Source organism: Gymnodraco acuticeps, unplaced genomic scaffold (genome assembly GCF_902827175.1).
Source record: "Gymnodraco acuticeps unplaced genomic scaffold, fGymAcu1.1, whole genome shotgun sequence".
Classification (NCBI taxonomy): Eukaryota; Metazoa; Chordata; class Actinopteri; order Perciformes; family Bathydraconidae; genus Gymnodraco; species Gymnodraco acuticeps.
Window position 1 is genome coordinate 729,582 of NW_022991720.1, and position 24,687 is coordinate 754,268.

Below are 24,687 nucleotides of genomic sequence, written 5' to 3' on the forward strand. Positions count from 1 at the left end.
GAAGAAGAAGAAAGAAAAGAAGAAGAAGAAGAAGAAGAAGAGAAAAGAAGAGAGAGAGAGAGAGAAGAAGAAAGAAGAAGAAGAGAAGAGAAAGAAGAGAAGAAGAAGAAGAAGAAGAAGAAGAAGAGAAGAAGAAGAAGAAGAAGAAGAAGAGAAGAAGAAGAAGAAGAAGAAGAAAGAAGAAGAAGAGAAGAAGAAGAAGGACTGAACTGTTCAGTGTCAATCCTGTGGAGATGGAGGTTATAAATCCAAAATCATGTTAGCTTAAGTCTCAGCAAAACTCACAACATTTTCTGGAGCCTGTAGACCCAGAAAACTATAAGATCATTCACCAAGCAGCACTGCAAATGTCTGCTTTATTTGGTTCTAATTGCCTTTGTGAAGCAGCTTTTTCTGACATGATTGTCATGAAATCTAAATACAGAACAAGACTGACTGATGAACATTTAAATGACTCTATTAGAGTGAACCTAAGTGAGTACTCCAGCATACACCTGTGTGGTGGACTCCATGCAGCGCCATTCATCTCACTAACTGTAAAAAGAGTGAATGCACTTATTTACACATGTGCCATAAGATGCTTGGTAAGGTGGTGATTAAGGGACATTTATGTGAATGTTCAGTGACTTACTTACTATGTGGGCCATAATAATATGTGAGACATTTTCGTTTTCTGGACCTTCATGTGAAGTAAGATTTGTGATAAGCTTGTAGGTATTGCAATTTCGTACGTGTACACAAGTATAGCTTAATTCAACTGATGAGTGCTATGTGAATAAATGTAAGCGATGTGATGCAAGTAGCTCTTGGCCACTTTCATTTTTTCAAAGTAGCTCTCAGATGAAGAAAGGTTGGAGACCCCTGCTCTAAATGTACGCAGGGGTGCATGTCTATCAATGATCTCCATAAAACCAAGATAAAAATAAGACCATGCAGTTTCTACATCAGCACACAGATCGATTTTTCCCCAATCAAACCCAAACAGATCATGAACAAAACCCTGCTTCTGTTTGAGGTTGATAAAATAAGGTCATCCTTGTAACTTAGAGAGATATTTTATTATGTAGGTAGGAACTGTATGCATCGCTAAGGTTAATTTAAATTGGCTATGCTCAAGTATGTAGACAAGCTAATGTCGAAGTAGTGTATGTGAAATCAACCTCACAATAAGATGTGTGTATATTACAATTATTAATGTCATATTTCAAGATGATTACTTAGATATTACAACATGGTTGGTTGAGCTGGAGTTCATTATTGAGCTTACACGTTAACGTCACAGTCATCTGAAGAACGAACCTAAACCTTGTTGTTTTTATTAATTGCTTTACCAAATGGGTATCAAATAAACAGTAAGCATTGGTAACACAACTTCCAAAGTTACAGTAAAATAAAAAGGACCCTGACTCGGACAATACACAATCCCAACATGTTCAACAGAAGATAATCAGTGATATTGTTTGTACACATGGTACTTTACATATATATCTGTTTGAGATTTTGTGATTTCCAGGTGATGCAGACAGGCTGGACCAGAGAGTGAGAGACAGAACTGGACTCCTCACAGCAGTGAACTTCAGCACAGGTACAAAGACTCTATTTTTCATACTGTACAAAAGTTAATCAATCACATGTTTTAAATAAAAAGCACATATGGACAGAAGGTGTAAACCTATTAAATGTATAAGTAAACACATTTAGTCAAATAAAGTGACAGACTAGGCCTGTGCAGCCTCTCAGTCCTCTCCAAACCAACAGACTGGACGTCCATCACACAGAGGTTTCTCCCTGAAGTCTCAGCAGCTCTCTGGACACCACGCCGTCTCAATCCGTCCACACTGAATATGAGATTGGGAAAATGAAAATAATAAATGCTTTAGACAATAAGAAACATAAAGTTGACTGTTGAGTTGCTCAGTTTTTTTAGATTGTCAATACTATTACTGTATAACTAATATCCCAGGTTAAGAGGCACATTCAAATAAAGATTGGTCTTTAAATACATGTTGTCTTTTGAATTGTTTGTCTAAAGTCAAGGATCTAGAACTGGTACTTAGTTTTAATGATACAGTCTGGTTATTATGCTGTTTGGAGGAGGTCACATGTACCTTAGCTTGACTTGCATTAAACGTATAGTTAAGTGATATCAAAATATAAATAACTAATGTCATGCAAACATATTAATATTTGCTTGAGTTTAGCACAATTGCATACAAACGTTAAGGGGTTTTAAGATTCTGAAGTATTATGTTAAAACTCAATAACTTAGATTATTATTTATAGTTTTGCTGAATAGTTTCATGTCCGCTTACCCTTAGAAACGTAAAATGCGACGGCAGTGTGCAGATGGGGAGCATGTTAGCTTAGCTTGGTAGCTTCAGCTAGCTCTGGAACTTCCAGCTCCTGGTGGCAGGAGGTCCGGCCTCGGCTCCGCCTCTTTGCCCTTATTTGGAGCAGGCTGGAGCAGGCGGGGAGTGAACTCTGACGTCACTGTCAAGCCGTTAGTGGCCGACTCCGCCTACTAAGGGCTTCTCGGCAAGTCTGCAGAATCCTATGGGTGACGTCACGGACCCTACGCCATTTATATATACAGTCTATGATAAAAGCTGAGGCCGAAGTGGCAGCCATGTAAGTACTCCAAAAACTCCTAAAGGACAAACATGTCCTGGAAGCACAGGAGCAGGAATTGAGGAGAGACAAATGAGCAAATGGAATTAGAAGGAAAACATTGCTGCCACCATTGCAAAAAGGAAAGTGTTCGCAGCCCCCAGGGGATCAGCTAATTGTTCTATCATCCCAATGGAATGCAGTCATATATATATATAGAAATGTTATTCATTGGGATAAACCCTTTGAGATGCACCATCTCGTTTTCAAGGGGGTCCCGACAATAGCAACAACTTACAGACAAACATAAACAAAAAGACAAAATGCAGAACATGACACACAAGACAAACCACATACAGTCTGTTAAGTGAAATTCAAGCAATGCACATAATCATTACAATTTGAGACAGTCAAGCAAATCAGTTTCATCAATATCAGTTATAACAAGTACAGACCAGTTGAAAGTGAGATAACAATGCATGTTTAAATATACCCAATGATGCAAGAGATCTAATAGCAGCAGGTAAAGTATTCCAGTCAGTTGGGGCTTTGAACATGAACGCTCTTCTGCTAATCAATTTTTTTGCAGAGGGGACAGAGAAATAAATCTGAACAGAATGTCTAACTTGATGATTTGGTGAGTAAGGTACAACATACTGCTTTAAATAAGGAGGATAGTTAAGATAAATGCATTTAAATATCAGCTGATGCATGTGTCTTCTTACATTTAAAGAAGGCCATTTAAGTTGGTTATACATTGTGCAGTGATGTGTACGAAAAGGACAACCAAGAACAAATCTGCATAGTCTGTTGTGTCATATTTTGAAATGGGACAAAGGGAAATACAGTTTGTAACATTAAAACAACCAATCATAACCACCACAGACAGAGCTGTCACTAACATTGATACAGCTCCTCTAACACCCAATGCAGGCATCAGGAATCTAGATGAACATCTATATGTAACATCTCCAGATCCAGTAACTGCCACAAGCAACAGTGACACGTGCAATATATTTTCAGTCATGGAAAAACAAAATGAAATAACCGCTTTATTAATCCAGCAACAGTGTCTATCATCCATGCCCAAGAAAGACATTCCAGTGTTTAATGGTGACCCACTTCAGTACCAAACATTTGTGAGATCTTTCGAATTCAATATTGAAAGCAAAAACAATAACCCCAGAGACTGCCTCTACTACCTGGAGCAATATACAACAGGACTGCCTAGAGACCTTGTACGGAGTTGCCAACATATGGCCTCAGACAGTGGATTCAGCAAGGCCAAATGGTTACTGCAACAGAACTTTGGCAATGAACATAAAATTGCTACAGCATACATGGAAGGGCTCTTTCCACGGCCATTAATAAGGGCTGAGGACACACGGGCTCTACAGGCATACACGGTCTACCTTAGAGGATGTTGCAATTGCGATGGAAGATGTAAACTACATGTTTGAGCTCAACATTCCAGCAAACATGCTAGCCATTTTAAAGAAACTTCCATATAGGCTGAGGGATTTATGGAGAACTGTAGCATGTGACATCCAGGAAAAAGACCACCAAAGAGCTGCCTTCAAGGATATTGTGGAATTCCTTGAAAGGCAAGTAAAATTGCTACAGATCCCATATTTGGGGACATTAAAGACCCCCCTCCCGTGAGCAAAGACATAAGAAGGCCACAGCCTCATCCAAGAGGAAGCATCTTTGCAACCAATGTGAAAGTTACAGAAATAATATGACAGAAGCACTGTAGAAAACTGCTTGTATTGTAGATGTGAACATGCTCTGGAGATGTGTCCACAGTTAGGAAGGAGGACACATCATGAAAAAATCACATTTCTTAAAGAAAATGGTATTTGTTTTGGCTGCCTGTGTAAAGGACACATAAGTAGAGACTGCAGGAAACGAATGAGGTGCAACATATGCAATCTAAATCATCCCAGAATGCACATCTACCAACAAAGGAAGGAAATGGAAAATGAGCAGGAGGAAATGGAAGAAGCATCTGCAAACACTGCTGAAGCCTCAATTCAGACAGGTGGCCTTACTGGGGCCGGGGAAGATGGTAAACTCTCCATAGTACCAGTCCAAGTTAAAGCCAAAAAGGGGAACACAACAGTGCATACCTATGCATTTCTTGACCCAGGCAGTACTGCTTCGTTTTGCACATTAGGCCTTATTAACAAACTTAACCTCCAAGGAAGAAGGTCAAACATTCTGCTGAGAACTATGGGTCAAAGGAAGGTCGTTGACACCAGCATTGTGTCAGGCCTAGAGGTTGCTGGACTGCATAACAGCAACTTTTGTGATCTCCCCGGCACATACACTCAGAAGACTATGCCCGTGCACAAAGGAAACATTCCACGTCAAAACGACATCAATCAATGGTTGCATTTGAGGGATGTTTGTCTACCTGAAATTGATGCTGAAATTGAGTTGCTGATTGGTTCAGATGTTCCAAAAGCCCTTGAACCAATTGATGTAATCAGGAGTGTGGGGGATGGACCGTATGCCGTAAAAACCATGCTCGGTTGGACAGTTAATGGACCATTAGGAGGATGTCCTGATGATACTCGGGACAAAACTTCATTAAGTGTAAACATGGCCAAGCGCTGGTCTTATCTGCTTTTAGCGGAGAAGAGATGGACACTGAAAAGGCAGAAAAAGAAGGGTGATAGGAAAGAGAAAGGGGCCCAGAAGAGCAAGAGAATTATCCATGCTCCCATTGACAGTGAAGACAGTGAGCCCGAGCAAGAGAAAGGTGGAGAAATAGAGGAGGAACAAAAGAATGAGGTGAGGAAGGAAGCTACATCTGTGAAGGACATAAGAAGAGAAGGAATAGGGAGCTAAAGAGAGAGGGCAGCTTGAAAAACAAATTGCCAGTCAACAGCTGAAGGTACACAGATTAATGGGCCAAATGTCAAACCTGAAATGTGAACTTTCACAAGAAGAATAAGCGTATAAGGCTCTTGAAATCCAGATTAACACTCAAAAAGCACCAGGAATGGAAGCAGAACAATATGTTGTCAAAGAGGAACTACAAAATATTAAATTGCAATCTAAAACTCGAGGAAAGGGAAGACCGAAGACTGTTACACGTACTGTAACGTTTCAAGAACTAGAAGTAATGCTGAAGTAAATCTAGGAGCAAACTCGCAGACAGTAAAACTGACAGTGGAAAACACGATCATGCAAATAAGAAAAAACAGGAATCTCTGGTGACTAAACAGAAACCTTCAGATAACGAGAAGCCAACGATTCCAAAAAGCCACGCAGGAAAAGAGGATTGAGATCCCTCGGATGGAGAACATGGTGGCAAACAAGAATAAAAGGGACTCGTATGTATGCTTCGGATCAAGACCAAGACTGGTTTCTTGAGCAGACCAATTAACGAAGTTAGCCTTCTTCAGGATGCAGAGGACTTTTTCCAAGTCTAAACGGACTATTTTTTGTCTTTTATTTTTTGTCTCCTGCCCCCTGCACACACAAACCACCACACTAAGCATTTTTACTGATACTGATTAGTGAGTAAAGATCACTTTCCAAAAAGACTGCAATATATGAACTCTGAACAAAAATAATTCAAGAAAGAGATCTGGACGTATATTGTGTGTATTGTCATTTATTATAGTGTAATTATAATTTTGTGAAATGATAATTAGGGGCTGGTATTGTAGGTGCCATAATGCTTTACTTTTATGGTTTTTGTTTGGCAGCCGCTGCTAACAGTCATTTGACCGTTTTTTTACGGGTTTGTTGCCCGTAGAAGTATTAGTGCTGTACTTTTATTAAAGGTTATTGACTGTAAAAAGAGAGGATAAATCTGTAAAATTACAGTGTTTTCCTGTGAAATCTTTAAGAACAATTCCCGTAAATGAATGGCTTATTCACTTTATTTCAGTTAAAGTATTTTACTTTAATTTAAGGGTTTTTGTCTGCCAGTACTTTGACCATTTTTTTACGAGTTTTTTTTTTACAGTGTATAATTTTTTTTGTTTTACTATGTTCAATCTGAATTTATTTTAAAATAAAAACATCTATATTGATTCTGACTTTTCTACATCCAACTCACAGGTTTATCATTGCTTTGAGAAAAAAGATTATTAATTTACCCCTTTTAGAAGTGAAGACATCTGAAAAACAGCTCAGGGCTTAACAGGTTAACAATAAACAAATGTCAAGTAAACTGAAACTGCCCTCTATTCTTTATGTTGTGCAGGCCCATCATTACTGCATTATTAATGCCACTGTGCCAGTCCTCCAGAGATATTTTGCAGACGAGGACCCCCGCCCCCCGCCCCCCGCCCTTTCGGCTGGGCAGGGAGGCCATCCAGCAGCTCCTAGTGGCGCTGAAGACGGAGAGGCAACACGGTGACGATCCGACCTCCATGCTGCTACTCTGGTTCAAACTGCATCCACCAAACAATATGACTGGTCTTGACCTCCCCAAAAGAACCAACATCTGACTAGGTGTGAAAAGTATTTTTTAGATGTTCTGTCGTCATTTCCTGCGATCTTCTCCCTGCAGTCAGTCTTAATGGATATTAATACGGGAGTTTCTTTGACTATGTATAGGCAAATATGGGCGTTACGTGAAGCCCACAGAAGCTGCGCCGCATTTCAAGTTGATTGTGATTGTCCCGGCGTAGGATGTGTGTGCGCAGTGTTTTATAAATCGGAATATTTGTGTGCGTATTTACTTGCTTTGTCCTACGTACGCCACCTTCCCACGAGAATCCTACGCAAAGTTTTATAAATGAGGCCTCTGAACAGAGAATATGAACTGCTACCATCTAATGGAGATTCAATAAAGTCAGACTGAAGCATCCTTTGTGCTCCAGTCAGTCCTCTCAGTAAATACAGAGCTGAATCCAGATCAGAAGCACGCTGAAGGCTCTTTGAGCAGGTTGTCTCTCACTGATCCTGCTGTTATGTTACATGTTTGTTGTTTGTTTTTCATGTATTGTATCTTGATATTTGTTTATGTTGATGTTACACATGGAGCTGCTGTGATGCAAGTCACATTTCAGACTTGATCATTAAAGTATTATCGTATCGTATACAACAACGTTCTAAGCTATATCTAACCATATTGTGCATTCATATTGTATTTTCTAAACAGGTTGTGATCTTTCATTTGGGGATAACAGTGTTAGGAATATATTGTGATGAAGTGCACACTGACCTGAGCTCCAGGGGTCTTTTTGTTCTCCTCCATGCTGCTCTCAGTGCTCCTTCTCCAGCTGTGTCTCTGAAATAATCAACACAACTACAGCTGACACAAAACAAGACAACTCAATACAACCAACAGACACAACAAAACTAATCTACAGCTACTTCGTAGGTTCAAAGCAGAGGCGAGAAGTAACTAAGTACATTTACTCAAGAAGTTAAGATTCCAGTCTACGAGAATCTTAGGTTATATACGTGTCAGAGCCAGTATTTTGTTTTCATAAGAAAGGCCACCTAATTGTGACGTCTGTAGTCAACACACTATAAAAGACTACAATTCCCACGGCGCCTGCTCTAACTTGTCATCTACTAATATATCACAGTAACTTGGATCAGTGTGTATTTATTGAATTACCTTTGTTGTACAGCCTGTGCTGGAAGACTGTTTTATATGCAGGCGTTTATACTGTTTTAAACCGTTTTAATACTGTATTGATACCGTTTTTATACTGTTTTTACCCCTGACAGGAGCAGCTAGCTCGCATCAGCTCCGGTTAGCTCCCATTAGCTCCCGATAGCTCTTGTTAGCTCCCGGTGCTAACTCACCTGAACGAAGGTTGTTTTCCGGGATCCAGCCATCCCGGTGTCTCCCCCCGGTGTCCGTGTGTCTTCCCCCGGTGTCCCGGTGTCTCCTGAGGCCCATAAACCCTCCCGGTTCTCCGGTAAATCCTCCGGAGCTGCGGAGGCCATGGCTGCAGTCGAATAGTCCATTTAGCTTAGGAACCTTCCTAACCGAGTGAAATGACCCGGAAGTCCCTCAGTGGCAGCCATGAGAAGTGCCGTTCGAATTATCTAGAGATGATAGGAAAGGAGGTTTCACAGAAAGGAGAGGATAACATGCTGCATTTGCCGTCAAACAACAGTCGGCCGTTCACGGAAACAACCGATTATGACCGAGAAATTCTATCATTAAAGTTACGGTGCGCATTTTGAAACGTAGGTGGCAACCTATGGTGGCAACTTGCCAAAGTGCTTTGTTTTGAACGTTCAGCAGTATTATAATCAAAAAGAGAAATATGAACGTTAGTTTTTACTGAAATTATCAAATAAAGTTTCACAGTCTTTACTGAGCTGTGTGGGGTTTGTTCAACTTTTAGAATATGTTTGAATGGTGATATACACAGTGATAGGTGTTAAGGACTAACGTTTATAATAAATACATTTCTATTGATTTTAAGATATTTTCATAGTTCATACAATCATACGTATTGGGATCATTTGTATCAATGTGGACCGGAGGGAGAGGGTGACGAGCAGAAGTTTCACTTTGCTTTTTTATTTAAATTCCAACTTTGGTCATGAAGAAAATGTTTCTCTGTTGTCCACGTTCATAAAGCATAAAACAACAGCATCAGAGCACAGAGTCTCTGGATGAGTTCACAGGAGTCCCTCGTTCTTATTAAACATCCATGCTGTAGTCCGCTGTATAGAAAACTGTAGTTTCCATAGTTTCCCCACAGCAGCAGACGCACATTCATGACGTCCGCTGGCGCATCATAAACACTCAGATAGTGAAAGTGCAGTCAGATTCTCTAAAGTACCGCAGTCTCTTCTCCTAAGTCCTTTTGAATTCTCCTATCCACTATCCCTTAACCCCGTGATGTTTCACTCAGAGGCCAAGGAATAGACGATAGGGTTAGACGCAAGCCCCCGGGAAGTGCACCGGACCCAGATGAAAATATTCGTGGTGGCCAAACGGCGGTACTACACTTCCGTTTGGTTGCCAGGCCCGGAAACACTTTTTCCCATTGACTTACATGGGGAAAGAGTGGTCTGTAAATCGTTGGATAATTTTTTTTAAACTAAATAAACAATCCAGTATGAACACTTGTATAGCCCTTATTAAAAACATTAGTTCCTCAAGTTATACACATTTGCTAATAACGTTATTCTGAGAGTTATTTCCCTCTGCATTATGAACGCGCTAATCTAACCCACGGGACCGCGCCGCCCGGCACGTTCATGTTACGTGTTCAGCACTACATGCGTTTATCTTCCTTGGGCAAGACACTTCACCTGAACTTGCTCCTGTGGGTATTGTCCACAGTATCTGACCATTGCATGTATAATATATGTGTAATGTGTGTATATGTAAAGCGCTTTGAGTCATTGAAAAAGCGCTATAATAAATGTAAGGAATTATTATTATTATTATCTTTACCCATGGATGCACAATAAGAACGGACCCATATCGCCTTACTGCCATCCCACGGAGCTGTAATAATGGATATATTGCACATGTTTGCTGTAATTCATCATTTATAAAATATTATACTATGGGCTGTATGATTAAATCTTGTACCGTAAATGTTGTATTAAATAGCTAAATTTAATATTACCGACGTTAGATTAACGTTCCTGTAGCTTATTATTGCACTAAGAAGCTTATTGCCACTGTATATATATATATATATATATATATATATATATATATATATATTTATATATATATATATATATATACAGTGCAATAATTCTTTCATGCTAAATTAAGCTCTGTTGCTTGGATATCACTAGATCCTGTTACAGCGTAATGTAAGTACATAACGATTGATGTATACATTAGCATAATTACTAGCTAGCCGCTAGCTGCTAACTGCCGCCTCGTTAATATCAAATCCATCATAATAACAATCCATTACCATGCTGTCATGAACGCGCGGTGCTGTTACGATTACGCAAATTGACGTGCTTGATGTGAACGAGCATTTTGGTTAAAGTTGCGCATGCGCTATGAACGCACATATGGGTACTTCTCAGGCATGCCGGGTAATCTGTGACGTTTGGCTCTCTCAAAAGTTGGGCCATTTTATCATCATGTGCTAATGAGCAACTCTCATAGGAATGAATGAGGCCCCGCCTCCCACGCTGTATCCAGTTCTTATTATACATCCATGGTTAGACGTTAGGAGCTGATTTTTGGATTATCCGACCGCAATCTAGAGTCTAGATGATAGGAAAGGACATAGGAAAGGTTTCCAACGTTTCAAACTTCCTTTATAACCTCCTTTATCTTAGGAACCACTGGACCTCCGTCACCGAAAGGATAGGAGAAAATGCTGCCCCACAATGCCTTGCAGTCGCAGCATTTGCCGTCACACAACAGTCGGCCGTTCACGGAAACAACCGATTATGACAGAGAAATTATATCATGAAAGTTACGGTGCTTATTAAGCTTTTTAAAACGTGGTAACTTGCCAGTGTGCTTTGTTTGTATCAGTATTATAATGAAAAAGAGAAATATGAACGTTAGTTTTTACTGAAATTATCAAAAGTCAACATTGCACAGTCTTTACTGAGCTGTGTGGGGTTTGTTCAACTTTTAAAAGATGTTTGAATGGTGATATACACAGTGATGGACAGTGGCGGCTCCAGGGTATGGCTCAACAGCAAGAAATCTACCCTCGTGGGGGCGCGCTCATGTGATTGGCTTAGAATTGAGGAGACATCTGATTGGCTATAGATAGAACAAATTACAAGTACGAATCGGCTGACCGTCAGGGGAGTCTCAAAAAACCCACACACGAATGCACAGCGATCCGTGCACAGGATGCGTTTTGTGTTTGCAGGTTCAGGGGATTTAAACGGAAAACAAATATGTGAGGATCAAAAATACATATGTAAAACTTTTTTCTGTATTTGGATTTTATTTACATGTATATGAAACGAAACACATTTGTGTGTGCATTGAAAAACACAAGTGTGGATCCGGAAATACAAGTGTGAATCCTTCTGTGTGCATATGTGTATTATGAGACTGTTCTGAGCCCATAGCTACCTGCTGGCCGCAGCTGTTTTTAAAGGGAAACAAACACTCAGAACACACACACAAATAGCCAGTGGCGGACTAGCCAGTGGCGGACTAGCCATCGGGACGTTCGGGACGAATCCCAATGGGCCGGTACCGAAGTGGGCCGGTCGGGCCACTCGGCCCACTCCGATCAGGCCACTAGGTCCACCGTTTCCCCGCAGCGAGGCTCCCCCCCGTTGACAGTTTACGCGGGCTGGGCTGGGTGAGATTCCCGGGCTGATTTTTAGTCCCAGTCCGCCCATCATGCGCCCTGGTGACCGGACATCTCCTTCATAAAACTAATAAAAGGGGGAGTGATCGGACAGGTCGATGTGTGTGTGGTTAAAATGTAACAGCCTGTGGTCACTCTTTATAGCTGTTCAATGAAGGTAAACACTGTAGAAAAGACCCCAAAGTTATATATATATATTATTTTATTATACAGAGTTGATACCTGTTAAGTTGTGCCTTCATAGTGGGGAGGGGCTAACCCACATGTTTTGCGTGATGTCACACATCAGAGGGTAATGTGCGTCAGTAGTTTCAGGAAAGTTATGCCGTCTTGCGTTTCGTATTGTGTGCGTACATGAACGTGAGTGTTTGTCCACAGGGCTGCCTGTTATGTTGTTCTACACTTTAATATTATTGTGATAACTTCTGTGCCGATGTGGCTTAATGCAGAGTCTCCGTGATCATGTGATCGGTGCATCAGTGGCGGCCGGCCCATAGGGGCGCTAGGGGCGCCGCCCCACCTCTTCCCACATACAAAAAAAATAATAATAATTAAAAATATATATATATTTTATATTTTTATTTTTAATGAACAAGGTAAATATCATACAATTGGTATCAGTAAAATGTATAATCTACAATAAAATCTCGTTTAAAATTGTGTTACGATGTCTAAAGTTACTGATAAGTCACATGTTTCCTGCCTGGCCTTGCCCGTGGCATTAGTTTATCATTACCGGGCGCCGTGCAAGGAGCCCCCGAGCCAAACAGCAGCAACCAGCACGTTGCAAAAGTCTCAATAGCAAACTGTGCCGCCGAAACATAATTTCAGCCAATCAGCGCCGTCAAATATTTTGGTCACGAGGGCGCTCACGTTGGCGCCCACGTTGCTTACGGGCGTTGACGTGAGTTGTTTTTTAGACTCGTGAGTGACCTCGGTCCGCACCCAATTCCGTTCAAGAGCTAATCTCCAATCCTTTCGAAAGGAGAAGTTTGGGAGATAAATTGATACTTAAAGACCTTGGACCGGACCTACCCGATTTGTATATATCGCAGCAAGCTCGTGAAAAAGACAAAACGTATCAACGAGGCTTCTCACGTAGCTGGTACACCAGAAAGGCATGGCTAGCTGGATGCAAACAGGTAAATGCTGTCTTTTGTTTCCCATGCTTGCTCTTCAAACAGCTGGGGACAGATACGATCTGTTCAGAAACTAGACAAAAGTTAAACAAGTACAAACCACAGACTCTCTGTGTCATGGAGAATACAGTCGCTGGTTTATTTATGTCTGTATAGGCCGTTGTTGTGAGTGTGGACGGTCGGAGCATATATAACGTCAGCTTAGCCAAGCTCCATTCAGAAAACAAGCATTCTAAAAGGTTTTTCGCCTGCCGTCTGTCTGCACACTTGTCAAAGCATTAATTCATGGTTTTTACTAACCGGTATCAGTATGTTGTTACTTCGGCATCATTTAGAAACGTGTATTACAATTTAATCACGGTAAAATATGTTCATTTTGTTGTAGTTGTAGCTCCCGAGCCAGCGCGTCTTGTTTGAATGATGCGAGTAAACACAGCTGGCAGCCGCGGTGAAACTCGAGCGACTAGAGCGATGCGATAGGAGCGTTTAGAGCGAAGCGAATATTCGCATCGCGTCCGGTCTGAACGCAGCATTAAAGCGAGCTCCGCGCTGCACTGGAAACGCGCCATTACATCACCAATTTCTCCCAAAAACTATATCAACAGCCCCACCAAAAATATTTTCCACCAGCCGCCACTGCGGTGCATGCTGCGTGCATGTTTATTATGGCTGCTCATTAAGTCACTCGTCAAGTGAGTCGGCACTCCTGTCTCAAAGTTAGGTGTATATACACCGTGTTGAGTGGCACAGATCTATTATTAATGTAATAGGATGTTTATGTGGATACATGTTTATGTGGATAAATGTTTATGTGGCGTTAAAGGTGAGATATTATGTGTTTACAGTTCATTTATTGCTCCACTACTCGGCTACCGGAAGTAGCATTTCTGTAGGGTTTCACAATAACAGCATCTGCTGGCGCTTTCCGCCAACCGGAAGTGGAACATGATTAATTAGCGGTAGCTTAACTTTGAATCTCTGTGTTGCCTGGTAAACCCGTTATCCTGACTTTATTTTTCTCTCTCTGTTTTTTTTTTTTTTTTTCATGTCCCTTTAGGGGCTCCATATATTTCATTATTATTTTATTATTTACATGCTCCCATTAGGCCCCTTAATTAGCCAATTAAAGGGTGTCTGGTATCACTGTTATGCAGATGATATTCAGATATATTTCTCTTTCAAACCCGTCAAAACTGAGAATTTAAACACCCTGATTCCATGTATGTCTGCAATTGAGGAGTGGATGTCAAGCAACTTCCTACAGCTCAATGCATCAAAAACAGAAGTCTTGATCTCAGCGGCTGATAACATCGCCTCTAAGGTAGCAAGCCACCTGGGTTCATTTAGTGTTAACGTTAGGGCAAACATCAAAAACCTTGGTGTAACCTTCGATCTGTTTATGCTACTAGATAAACACATCAAACTCCTGACCCGTACCTGTTTTTTCCACCTCAGGAACATTACCAAGCTCAGGGGCTTTCTATCCAATGCAGAACTGGAGATGGCTATCCTTGCCTTTATTTAATCCTGGCTTGATTGCTGTAATGCTCTGTTCTCCTGCCTCAACAAAACATCAATAAACCGGCTACAACAGGTCCAAAATGCTGCAGCCAGATTACTCACTCGGTCCAAAAATATCTGCCACATCACTCCGATCCTTTCTGCCCTGCACTGGCTCCCTGTCCATCTCAGAACCCAATGTAAGATATTGGTTTACACATATAGAGCTGTCCATGGCCAAGCCCCCATCTACATTAACGACCTTATCCACTATCACAGGACAACCCGGGCCCTGAGGTCCTCCGAGCAAGGCCTCTTAAGGGTGCCCCGAACCAGGCTAAAAACTAAGGGGGACCGTGCCTTTGAGGCGGTGGCCCCTGTAGGAGCCAATTAACTGTGGGTATAAAGGAACCTATGTTTGTTGGTGAGAGGTTCCGCCGGAAGGCCCATACCGTTTTTGACCACACACGGAAAACACACACACACAGTTTGTAGCAGTTTTTCATTGGTGTTTTATCCTATATTTTACTTGCTGTGTTTTATGCCTTTTATTATAAACAAAAACATTTTTCCCAATGTTTAAAATCTGTCATACCAGTCCCAAGTTTATATATTTATTATTATTATTATTGTTATAAGTATTATTATTATTAATAATAATGTAATTATTATTAATACTGTTAGTTTTTTCACAGGGGGCAGTGAAATTGTGTTTTTAAAGAAAAACTGCAATCCCATGATGCATTGCAGTTGTCCGTTTCTATCTTCTGGTCCACAGAAGCTGTATATAACAATACAGCTCTCAGGACATCAAGAGGAGGAAACAGCTTGGCCCTCTTATAGTTGTTCAAAACTATGCGGTGTGGATTCGCTCGTGGACTTTAAGGTGAATACTTTGAGAAAACGTTTTCCCACACTCTTAACACCACTACGGGTTGTCTCCGGTGTGAATAAGTTGATGTTTTTTGAGACCACTTGATGCAGTGAACGTTTTCCCACACTTTTGTCGCTGTTTTTCATTGGTGTTTTATCCTATCTTTTACTTGCTGTGTTTTATGCCTTTTGTTCATTTTATAGTTGTATTTTGTGTATTGTTTACTGTATGTAAATCACTTTGTACATTCGTGTTGAGAAGGGTGCTATATAAATAAAGTTTTTTTTATGTGACGGCCCCAGAGCCTGTGGGCTGTGAGTGTGCAGGTGTGTTGCAGGTCCTGTGATGGGGGTGGAGCTGAGGAGGCCAATCAGCATGACTGGGGACACCTGCCCGGAACCGAGGTGCTAATTAAGCCCAGCTGCCTGGAGTCACATGGCCTTCGTGACTCTCTCCAAGACCGCTGTGTGAAGACACTCGCCGGGATCCTTTCCCCTCGCCCATCCTCTCATGTTTTTGATGTTGTTTTGGAATTGCCACAATAAATGTGCCGTGGTTTTTGGAACCCTCGGACCACTCTCTCTCTCTCTTTTCCTGTTGTGGCCTACAAGCCGGTCATAACACTTACTTTATTTTTTATTGTTTTAATAAAACATATTTTTAAAATATTTTAATTAATATAATTGTATTATTACAAATCTTTATATGTTATTCTAGTTTCATTTCATCATTTTATTTGATCTATTTCTTTATTATTATTATTATTATTTTTAATTATTATTTAATTATAATTGTTAATATATTAATAATAGTGTTTTTAATCACAAACTAAAAAAACATTTTTGGTATATCTTTAATTTTTATCTCATTTTTATCTCATTTAATTATATTATTATTTTACTTTACATTTTTTGTCCAATTATTTTTCATTCCCTCAGTATACAAAGTAATTCAAACTAGCTGCACCTTTATCCGCTTTGATAACACTAATGATCAATCATTAAAATCAAAACATATATAAAGAAAAAGTATTATTACAAACAAAAACATTCCCCACAACTTTTAAAATCCGTTTGACCTATAATTATAATTATTTTTATTATTATTTATTTTAATACCGTTAGTTTTCTATTTTTTCACCACAGGGGGCAGTGAACTGATGTTTAAAGAAAAACACAAATCCCATGATGCATTGCAGCGGTCCGTTTATAGCTTCCGGTCCTCAGAAGCTACACGTTGCTAACAGACTTTGATACATATTTTATACCGAATGTAATGTGTTTAAGAGACTTTAAAAACACATACAAAGAGTTAGTTTATCCTTGGAGGGTGATTTATCCGTGCTTTCATCCGTTAAACCGTGTTTTTGTTGTCTCCCGTTCTTTGTTCGTAGCTTTTTATATCACGTGGCTGATCGGTAAACATAAGTAAAGGCATTAAAGGGAGATTAGTGTGTTTAACGGCAGTGTTTTATCAAGGAGAAGAAAGACTGAAGAACCAGGACGAAGAGGAGAGAGAGAGAGGTAACATCCTTCAGAGACTGTGTGTGTGTGTGTGTGTGTGTGTGTGTGTGTGTGTGTGTGTGTGTGTGTGTGTGTGTGTGTGTGTGTGTGTGTGTGTGTGTGTGTGTGTGTGTGTGTGTGTGTGTGTGTGTGTGTGTGTGTGTGTGTGTGTGTGTGTGTGTGTGTGTGTGTGTGTGTGTGTGTGTCTCAGATCTTGTACTTGAGTAAAAGTAGAGGTACTCAGATATTGTACTTGAGTAACAGTAGAAGTACTGCAGGGTAGCTTGTGAATTTACTCCAGGTGGAACTAAAGTCTGATTTAACACTTGACTATATTTCAAATCATTCACCCAGATCTGTAAAGTAACTAAAGGTATTAAATATATGTAGTGGAGTAAAAGTACACAATTTACCTCTGAACTGTTCTAAAAGTACAGAGTAGCATTAAATGAAAATACTCAAGTAAAGTGAAAGTACCTCTAAATCAGGGGTGGGGAACCTTTTTCCTCTCAAGGGCCATTTCCATTTTTACAGTATCCTCCGAGGGCCGTACAAATTATTGACCTCTGCTTAAAAATACTAAAATCACAGCCCATTCATTTCATTCTGTGCAAAGAAAAAGCAACCTCTTAATCCAGATATCTCACCATGACTCGCGCATGCATGCACGTGCACGGTGTGCCGTGACCATGGATGTATAATAAGAACTGGATACAGCGTGGGAGGCGGGGCCTCATTCATTCCTATGAGAGCTGCTCATTAGCGCATGATGATAAAATGGCTCAACTTTTGAGAGAGTGAAACGTCACAGATTACCCAGCATGCCTGAGACGTACCCGTATGTGCACTCATAGAGCATGCGCAACTTTAACCAAAATGCTCGTTCACATTAAGCACGTCAATTTGCGTACACGTAACAGCACCGCGCGTTCATGACAGCATGGTAATGGATTGTTGTTATCATGGATTTGATATTAACGAGGCGGCAGATATTAGCTAGCGGCTAGCTAGTAATGATGCTAATGTACACATCAATCGTTATGTACTTATATTACGCTGTAACAGGATCTAGTGATATCCAACAGAGCTTCATTTAGCATGAAATAATTATTGCACTGTAGCCTATATATATATATATATTTATATACAGTGCAATAAGCTTCTTAGTGCAATACGAAGCTACAGGGACGTTAATAATGTCGGTAATATTAACTTTATTTAATACAACATTTACGGTACAATATTTAATCATACAGCCCATGTATGATAATGAATTACAGCAAACATGTGCAATATATCCATTATTACAGCTCCGTGGGATGGCAGTAAGACGATATGGATCCGTTCTTATTGTGCATCCATGGGTAAAGATAAACGCAACTCACATTGGTTTCTCAAACAGCATCTCTGTAAACTACGTTTATTCACTGAATTTCACTCTCTGCCTTTAACGGCTCGTTGTAGCTCCAATAGCTCCAGCCCCACCCTCCCTGTGAGCACAGTGTGCTCTGATTGGTCGGGACACGTAACATGAATGTGCCGGGCGGCGCGGTCCCGTGGGTTAGATGCGCGTTCATAATGCAGAGGGAAATAACTCTCAGAATAACGTTATTAGCACATTTTTACAACTTCAGGAACGAATGTTTTTAATAAGGGCTATACAAGTGTTCATACTGGGTAGTTTATTTAGTTTAAAAACAATTATCCAACGAGTTACAGACCACTCTTTCCCCATGTAAGTCAATGGGAAAAAGTGTTTCCGGGCCTGGCAACCAAACGGAAGTGTAGTACCGCCGTTTGGCCAGCACGAATATTTTCATCTGAGTCCGGCGCACTTCCTGGGGGCTTGGCCGTGACCACCAAAACAGAAAGATATGGACACAAGATGTGTGCAAATGTATTTAGTTTCCTATCCATGTGAACATGATTTAAGTGGGGGGGACCTAACCTCCTCCAGGGGGGTCCGGGGGACATGCTCCCCCGGGAAGATTTGTTTTTTAAATGTTGAAGTTAAAAGCATCAATCTGGTGCACTTTGAGAACACAATTAGGAGATCTATGGATACATCTCTCAACACCCATATGAAACAGAACTGGAAACAGATTTATTTTTCTTTATGAATATTTGACAAATCACTCCCCTTTCAAACTGTATTCTTCTTTATTAATAACAACTTTTTTTTACTGTCTGTCATATAGTTTTTTATAACTATAATGATCATATAAAGATGTGTCTTTACCTCACTGGTTGGAGAAAAAGCTTCTTATATTCGTTAGCATAGCTAGCTAACCAGATGCTAATAACAACAAAGTTATTGACTGTATGATCAGTGTGACAGATGAACAGATCACCACTGGGCTTTCAACTAAAGACACAGACACGCAGAAACTGCAGCATGTGTATGGCTCCTTATCGGTACTGCAATTTCTGAAGTGCCGGAGTGGCGTTCTGGTGCTCTCCGTCAGAACTGCACCCCTATCAGACGAGACATATACCACGTGATGACACGTTAGGCTCGTGATGTGTTCAAGGACCCTGACCTTGGCCAGGAAAAACAGGTACTCGCTTGTTTAATTTCTTGCGGTCTAGATTTCTTACATTTTTTTCTTTTTTGCGTGTGTTTATAAATTACCTCGAGTGCCGTACCAAATTGTCTCGCGGGCCGTATACGGCCCGGAGGCCGGAGGTTCCCCACCCCTGCTCTAAATGGTACTTAAGTACAGTTCTTGAGTAAATGTACAGTTACTTCTCACCTCTGCTATGACCCTAAGTAGCTGTAGATTTATTTTGTTGCCTATGCTGTCCTGAGTTGCGAACTCGTTGTTTAAAACGAATTGGCCATCGGAATGTGTGGAGGAATTCTCCCAAGGGTCACATTCCACAGCTCTCCCCCCCCCCCCCCCCCTCCTGTGATCTCCCATCCCCCAGTCTGTAGGTTTGTGTTTGCATATTTCTATCCCGTAATTCATACTGGTCCTCTCACGCACATACATTCTCCTTACAGTATACATACATAGGCTATATGAGTCCGTGTATCTACGGACCATTTGTTTTTCTTTATTAAACAAGTTAACGGAAGAGCGTCTGAGAGGCGTTTTTGCCCTTTTGCTTGTTACCTTACTAAATGGTCTAATGGTCAGTGGAGCGAGGGGGGAGGCCCGCGAAACTCGCGGAAGTGATTTCAAAACAAAAAGCACTCGTTTGCTTGGAACAAAGAAAACGGCCAAGACACACATTGAGTCCAGAAAATGAATGTTATTAAGGGCTGTAAATATAATAAGCCTGTGTCTAAAATTGACCACAGGCTTATTATATTTACAGCCCTTAAGATACACTTTTGTGTTTAACAGCTGACCACTACCATGACATACTTTGTTTCAGTAGATTTTGCATGAGAGCAAAATGTATAAATATGAGCATTACATTATATGAATATGAGAACAAAATGCATGAATGTGTGAGTGACAATATATGAATGTGTGCATTGAAATATGATAATATGAGAGCAAAATGTATGAATGTGTGAGTGTAAATATATACATGTGTGAGAGTGAAAATGTATGTATGTAAAATGAGAATATATGTGTGCAGTGTGAGAAAAAGTTTTTAGAGAGTACTTGTCCATGGACAAGTGAGTTTGGCAATTTACTTGTCCGAATACATTTTTCACTTGTCCAGAATGGACAAAAATTGGGGCCACTGGAATCTTCTTCTTCGTCATCGTATTTTACATTTTCCCACGGTTTTTACGACACCGCTAACGTAAGTGAGCGGTAAGATTTTACTGCATCACACATAGGGTTGGGTATCGTTTGGATTTTAACGATTCTGCTTTTCGATTCCGGTTATTTTCGGTTCTCAATTCCGGTTCTTTGAGAGGGTAAAAATAAGTCAAACTGGGAGAAAAATATATTTATGAAAAGATTAAGTCAAATCTGTATTCCTATTTACAAATCACTTCATACTGTTGAATTTCTTACGGTTATTGAATACAATTATATAAAAATAATCTCTGCATTGTTTAGTTAGTTCTGGTGCAGTTTGAGAATGTACAATTGGCCCAGTCTCCTCTGATGTTACACTGCAACCTGCCTGTGAGACAAAGTCCAACCACACATGTCCAACACATAGGACATAACCTAATAATAATGACACATTAGATTTATAGCCTATAGGCCGAGCGCTTTTCTACAACTCAAATACGCTTACACATGTCCTGCAATACACATGCTGCAGCTGCCCAGCTGCTCACTGTTTGTAAAAGTAAATAAATAGTATTTTCATTTTAATAATGTACTTTCTATACCCTGCTTCATAAACAATACTGACATCCCTGTGCTCCTCTGAGTCTGGGGGTCCGGGGATGTGAGGACAGCGCGAGGACACAGACAGGGAGGTTGCATTACTTCATAAAGGAAATGGTGGTCAATATTAACAACATAGGAGTTAAAACGCTTAATAACCTTCATTATGTGTTAGAGAAAGAACATAAGAAAGTTTGATTGAGGTAGCATGGGATTTCATTCTGATAAGGCAAAAGTGTTATTATAAATATAATACAAATTAGGGCCGGGACTCGATTAAAAAAATTAATCTAATTAATTAGAGGCTTTGTAATTAATTAATCGAAATTAATCGCATTTTTAATCGCATATACATATTTGACCTAAGAACAGTGAGAAGCAATTTTTTTTCACATGGATTTTAGTATACCATTAGGCGCATTCACACCGCAGTACTTTTCCCACAAAGGTTCATGAGAATTTAGTTCATGAGAACTCTTTGAACCTGGGGGTGGATTACGCAAATGAAGCCGCTGACGTCACTTCTTCTTCTTCTGCTTTGGGTTTACTGGCAGGCCGCAAACCACTTCACGGCGTATACTGCCGCCCAAAGTCCCCGGCTGGAAGTCCCCGGAGTTGGGGAAGGCTTCAGTAGAAGCTGCTGGGAGTCCCAGCAGCTTCTACTGAAGCCTTCCGAGTAAATCGCCAGAACGCCGACACCTCCTCATCTCCACCGCTCCCATGTTTTATTTTGTGTTGCCATAAGTTAGTCTCTCTGCGTTTCTGCGCTGGGCTAATGCTAATGCTAATAATGCTAATGCGAGGATAATAAAATGGCGGCTTCACAACACTTTTTGGGAGTTTTACGGGGCGTGGTTTGCAATCCGCCCAGCCAATCAGAAATATAGCTCTTTTCTCACAAGAGAGCCGCACGAAAGTCCCTGCTCTCTAGCAGCTCTCTGCTCTCTAGCAGGGACTTTCGTGGGGGTAAAAAGGTTCTCATGAACTCATTTTAGTACCGGCTCTTTTTGGTGTGAACGCGATAAAAGAGGCTAACGTCCACGCTAGCTTCCACGCTAGCTGCTATATGTTTTGCATTGAGGTGATACTTGAGGCTTGATGTGCTGCGGTGATATGCGAATTCCTTTTTGCATAATTTGCACACAACCGTGCTCTTATCGACGCTTCCATCCGTCCGTTTTTTAAAACAACATTTCCCACTGTTGTTCACTGTGGTTTGTTGTTGTCTGAAGTCATGAACGTTAGTTGGTGCTCCAGTATAATCGGTACGCCTGAAACTCATCCAGTGAGAAACGTTCCACGGTGCAAAAATAAGTGCGATTAAAATGCGTTAATTTTTTTAACGCGTTAATTTTTGTGTAATTAATTAATCTTAATTAACGCGTTAAAGTCCCGGCCCTAATACAAATATATATATACACATTATGTACAAAAATCAGTTTTTTCTGTCTTTATCTGTGCCACGCTTCAAAGCGGTTTCTGTCAATACGACACAGAGGGCAACATCACAGATTCCTCCTCCTCCATGTCAAAAAACAAGCTTAAAGCTTGACTCACGTTCAGAGTTCTCTTCATCATAGTTGAATCTTCAAAACTCTAAATCTATCTAACTATATCTAAATTCTCAATGTTTGTCTGTCACTTTACTTCAATCCCAGTCTCCCGCCGTCCCTCTTCGTCTCGTTTCGTATCACTCCGTTTACCTGATGACCTCACCCCCTCCCTGGTAAATACATCCTGTTGAGCAGAATCTACAGTTTCCAGTATTTTCCGTTTCGTAAAATGATAAAATACGGCGAAGATATTAAAATATGTGCTTCCATTATTCATACTTCTGAAATATATCTGTATTAACTTTATATCATCGTATGTCTGTGTTTATTGGGTCTTTTTGCATGAAACAAAGACTGGCATATAGTTTCAAGCCAGTACTTTCGACTTAAATACACATATACATCCTGTTGAGCAGGATCTACAGTTTCCAGTATAGTTCATCAACACCCAGTTGTCTTTGTGTATTTTGTGAATGAAGCGCCATCTTATGGTTAAATCCTGTAATTGAACAAATGTGGAAATTGGGCAACGCTCTCTAGCAATTTGGCAACACCCCCAGCCACTGGCATCCGCTGGGCTTTTGACTGGGACACACCCATCTGAGTCTGATCTGGAGTGCTTCATCTGTAGGTGCTTTACAAATATAAAGCTTATTACTAATATTAATATTATTTTAGAGAGGTGATTATATATGTATGCCAATATTTTCCTATGGTAAAGTTTTCGTTTTGCACTTTTATTTTGATAGTAATAAGATCGGGGGACTCTTATTTTGAAGGAACTTTTACCGGTTAAATCAGTTCACTGATAAAGATTTAGCCCCAGAAAGCACAGAAGGCTACTTAGCATGCAAAATTAAGTCATTCTGCATGTTAAGTAGCCATGTGCTTTCGTGTTATCTGCTGAATCTTTATTTATTGATTAGATCACGTTACTCTAATGATAGTGTTCAATACAGCCTATATGTCTGAACTCGATCCTTAGAGTAATGTGTTACGGAGCTTTCTCTTCAATATTGTTTCCACATAACGAGCATTTTGCGCTGCTCTTTTCCAATGTGGAAGCAGAATGTGTGAAAGCATACAGCAGATGCGGGGTGTGTCTCTAGACATCTTTAGACTAGAATAGTGGGGCCCAGTACGTGAACTCGCCTCGCAGGTGCACACGCCAGGATAGAGGACATCAGACTCCAGAGAACATTTGCTCGAGTCCAAGTCGGAGCGTCAATGTACAAGTCGAGTCCGAGTCATCGTGGGGGGGAAAAATCACAAGTCCGATTCCAAGTCAGCGTATGCGATAATTCAGGAGTCCGAGTCCAAGTCATCGTGCGCAATAATTTACGAGTCCGAGTTGCGTCAATCAGTGCGCGAGTCGTGTCCCGAAAATTGGCACTCGAGTCCGAGTCCAGGACTCGAGTGCTCCATCTCTGAGTCAAGTCATGTGACTCAAGTCCCCCACCTCTGGTTTATACTGTGGTTAGAATGTTGCTGTATTACTCTATCAAATATAATACAAATATATTAAACACAAACGGTAAAAGTAGTATTTTATTAATTTATTCTACACAGCACTCCCGATACCGGGGGGGGAACACGCGTCATCTGCAGGAATCAGCGTCTGAGGGCATCTTAATATTCAATAAACTATGAATGTTTTATATCCATGTAACGGGAAGAAACTCAGCTAACTGATCTTTTTTTTTTTCTTCAAAAAAACCCTCAAATCTAGCGCCGAGCCTCTGAATTAGCTAAGAGCGAAACAATCTTAAGGCCGTTAGCACAGAACTCTAGCTACACTGATCGATATACTTATTGGATCTGCACAAACAAGCTTAGATAACATCCTGAGAGTCCACAGATTATAGAAATATAAGGATCATCACTGAGCGATCAGAACTCGTGACAGGGGGTAATGGTTGCCACCAGAGGTTAGCGCAGCTTCCGGATTTTC

At 40.6% G+C, this 24,687-nt stretch overlaps 1 protein-coding gene and 1 pseudogene across 2 annotated transcripts in view; one reads left to right on the forward strand and one right to left on the reverse strand.

The window, feature by feature from the left end:
- The window catches only part of LOC117534735 (zinc finger protein 239-like), an 87,262-nt gene extending 78,685 nt beyond the window's left edge, over positions 1–8,577 (reverse strand). For both annotated transcript variants that reach the window (XM_034198981.1, XM_034198982.1), the window contains exons 1-2: positions 8,389–8,577; positions 7,796–7,861 (exon numbers count right to left, since the gene is read on the reverse strand). In XM_034198981.1, coding sequence (XP_034054872.1) covers positions 7,796–7,861; positions 8,389–8,553 — 231 coding nt within the window. In that variant the 5' untranslated portion in view covers positions 8,554–8,577. The remainder of the gene's footprint in view (positions 1–7,795; positions 7,862–8,388) is intronic.
- An 8,011-nt stretch (positions 8,578–16,588) lies between these two features.
- Positions 16,589–24,687, forward strand: part of LOC117534732 — a 57,566-nt pseudogene continuing 49,467 nt past the window's right edge.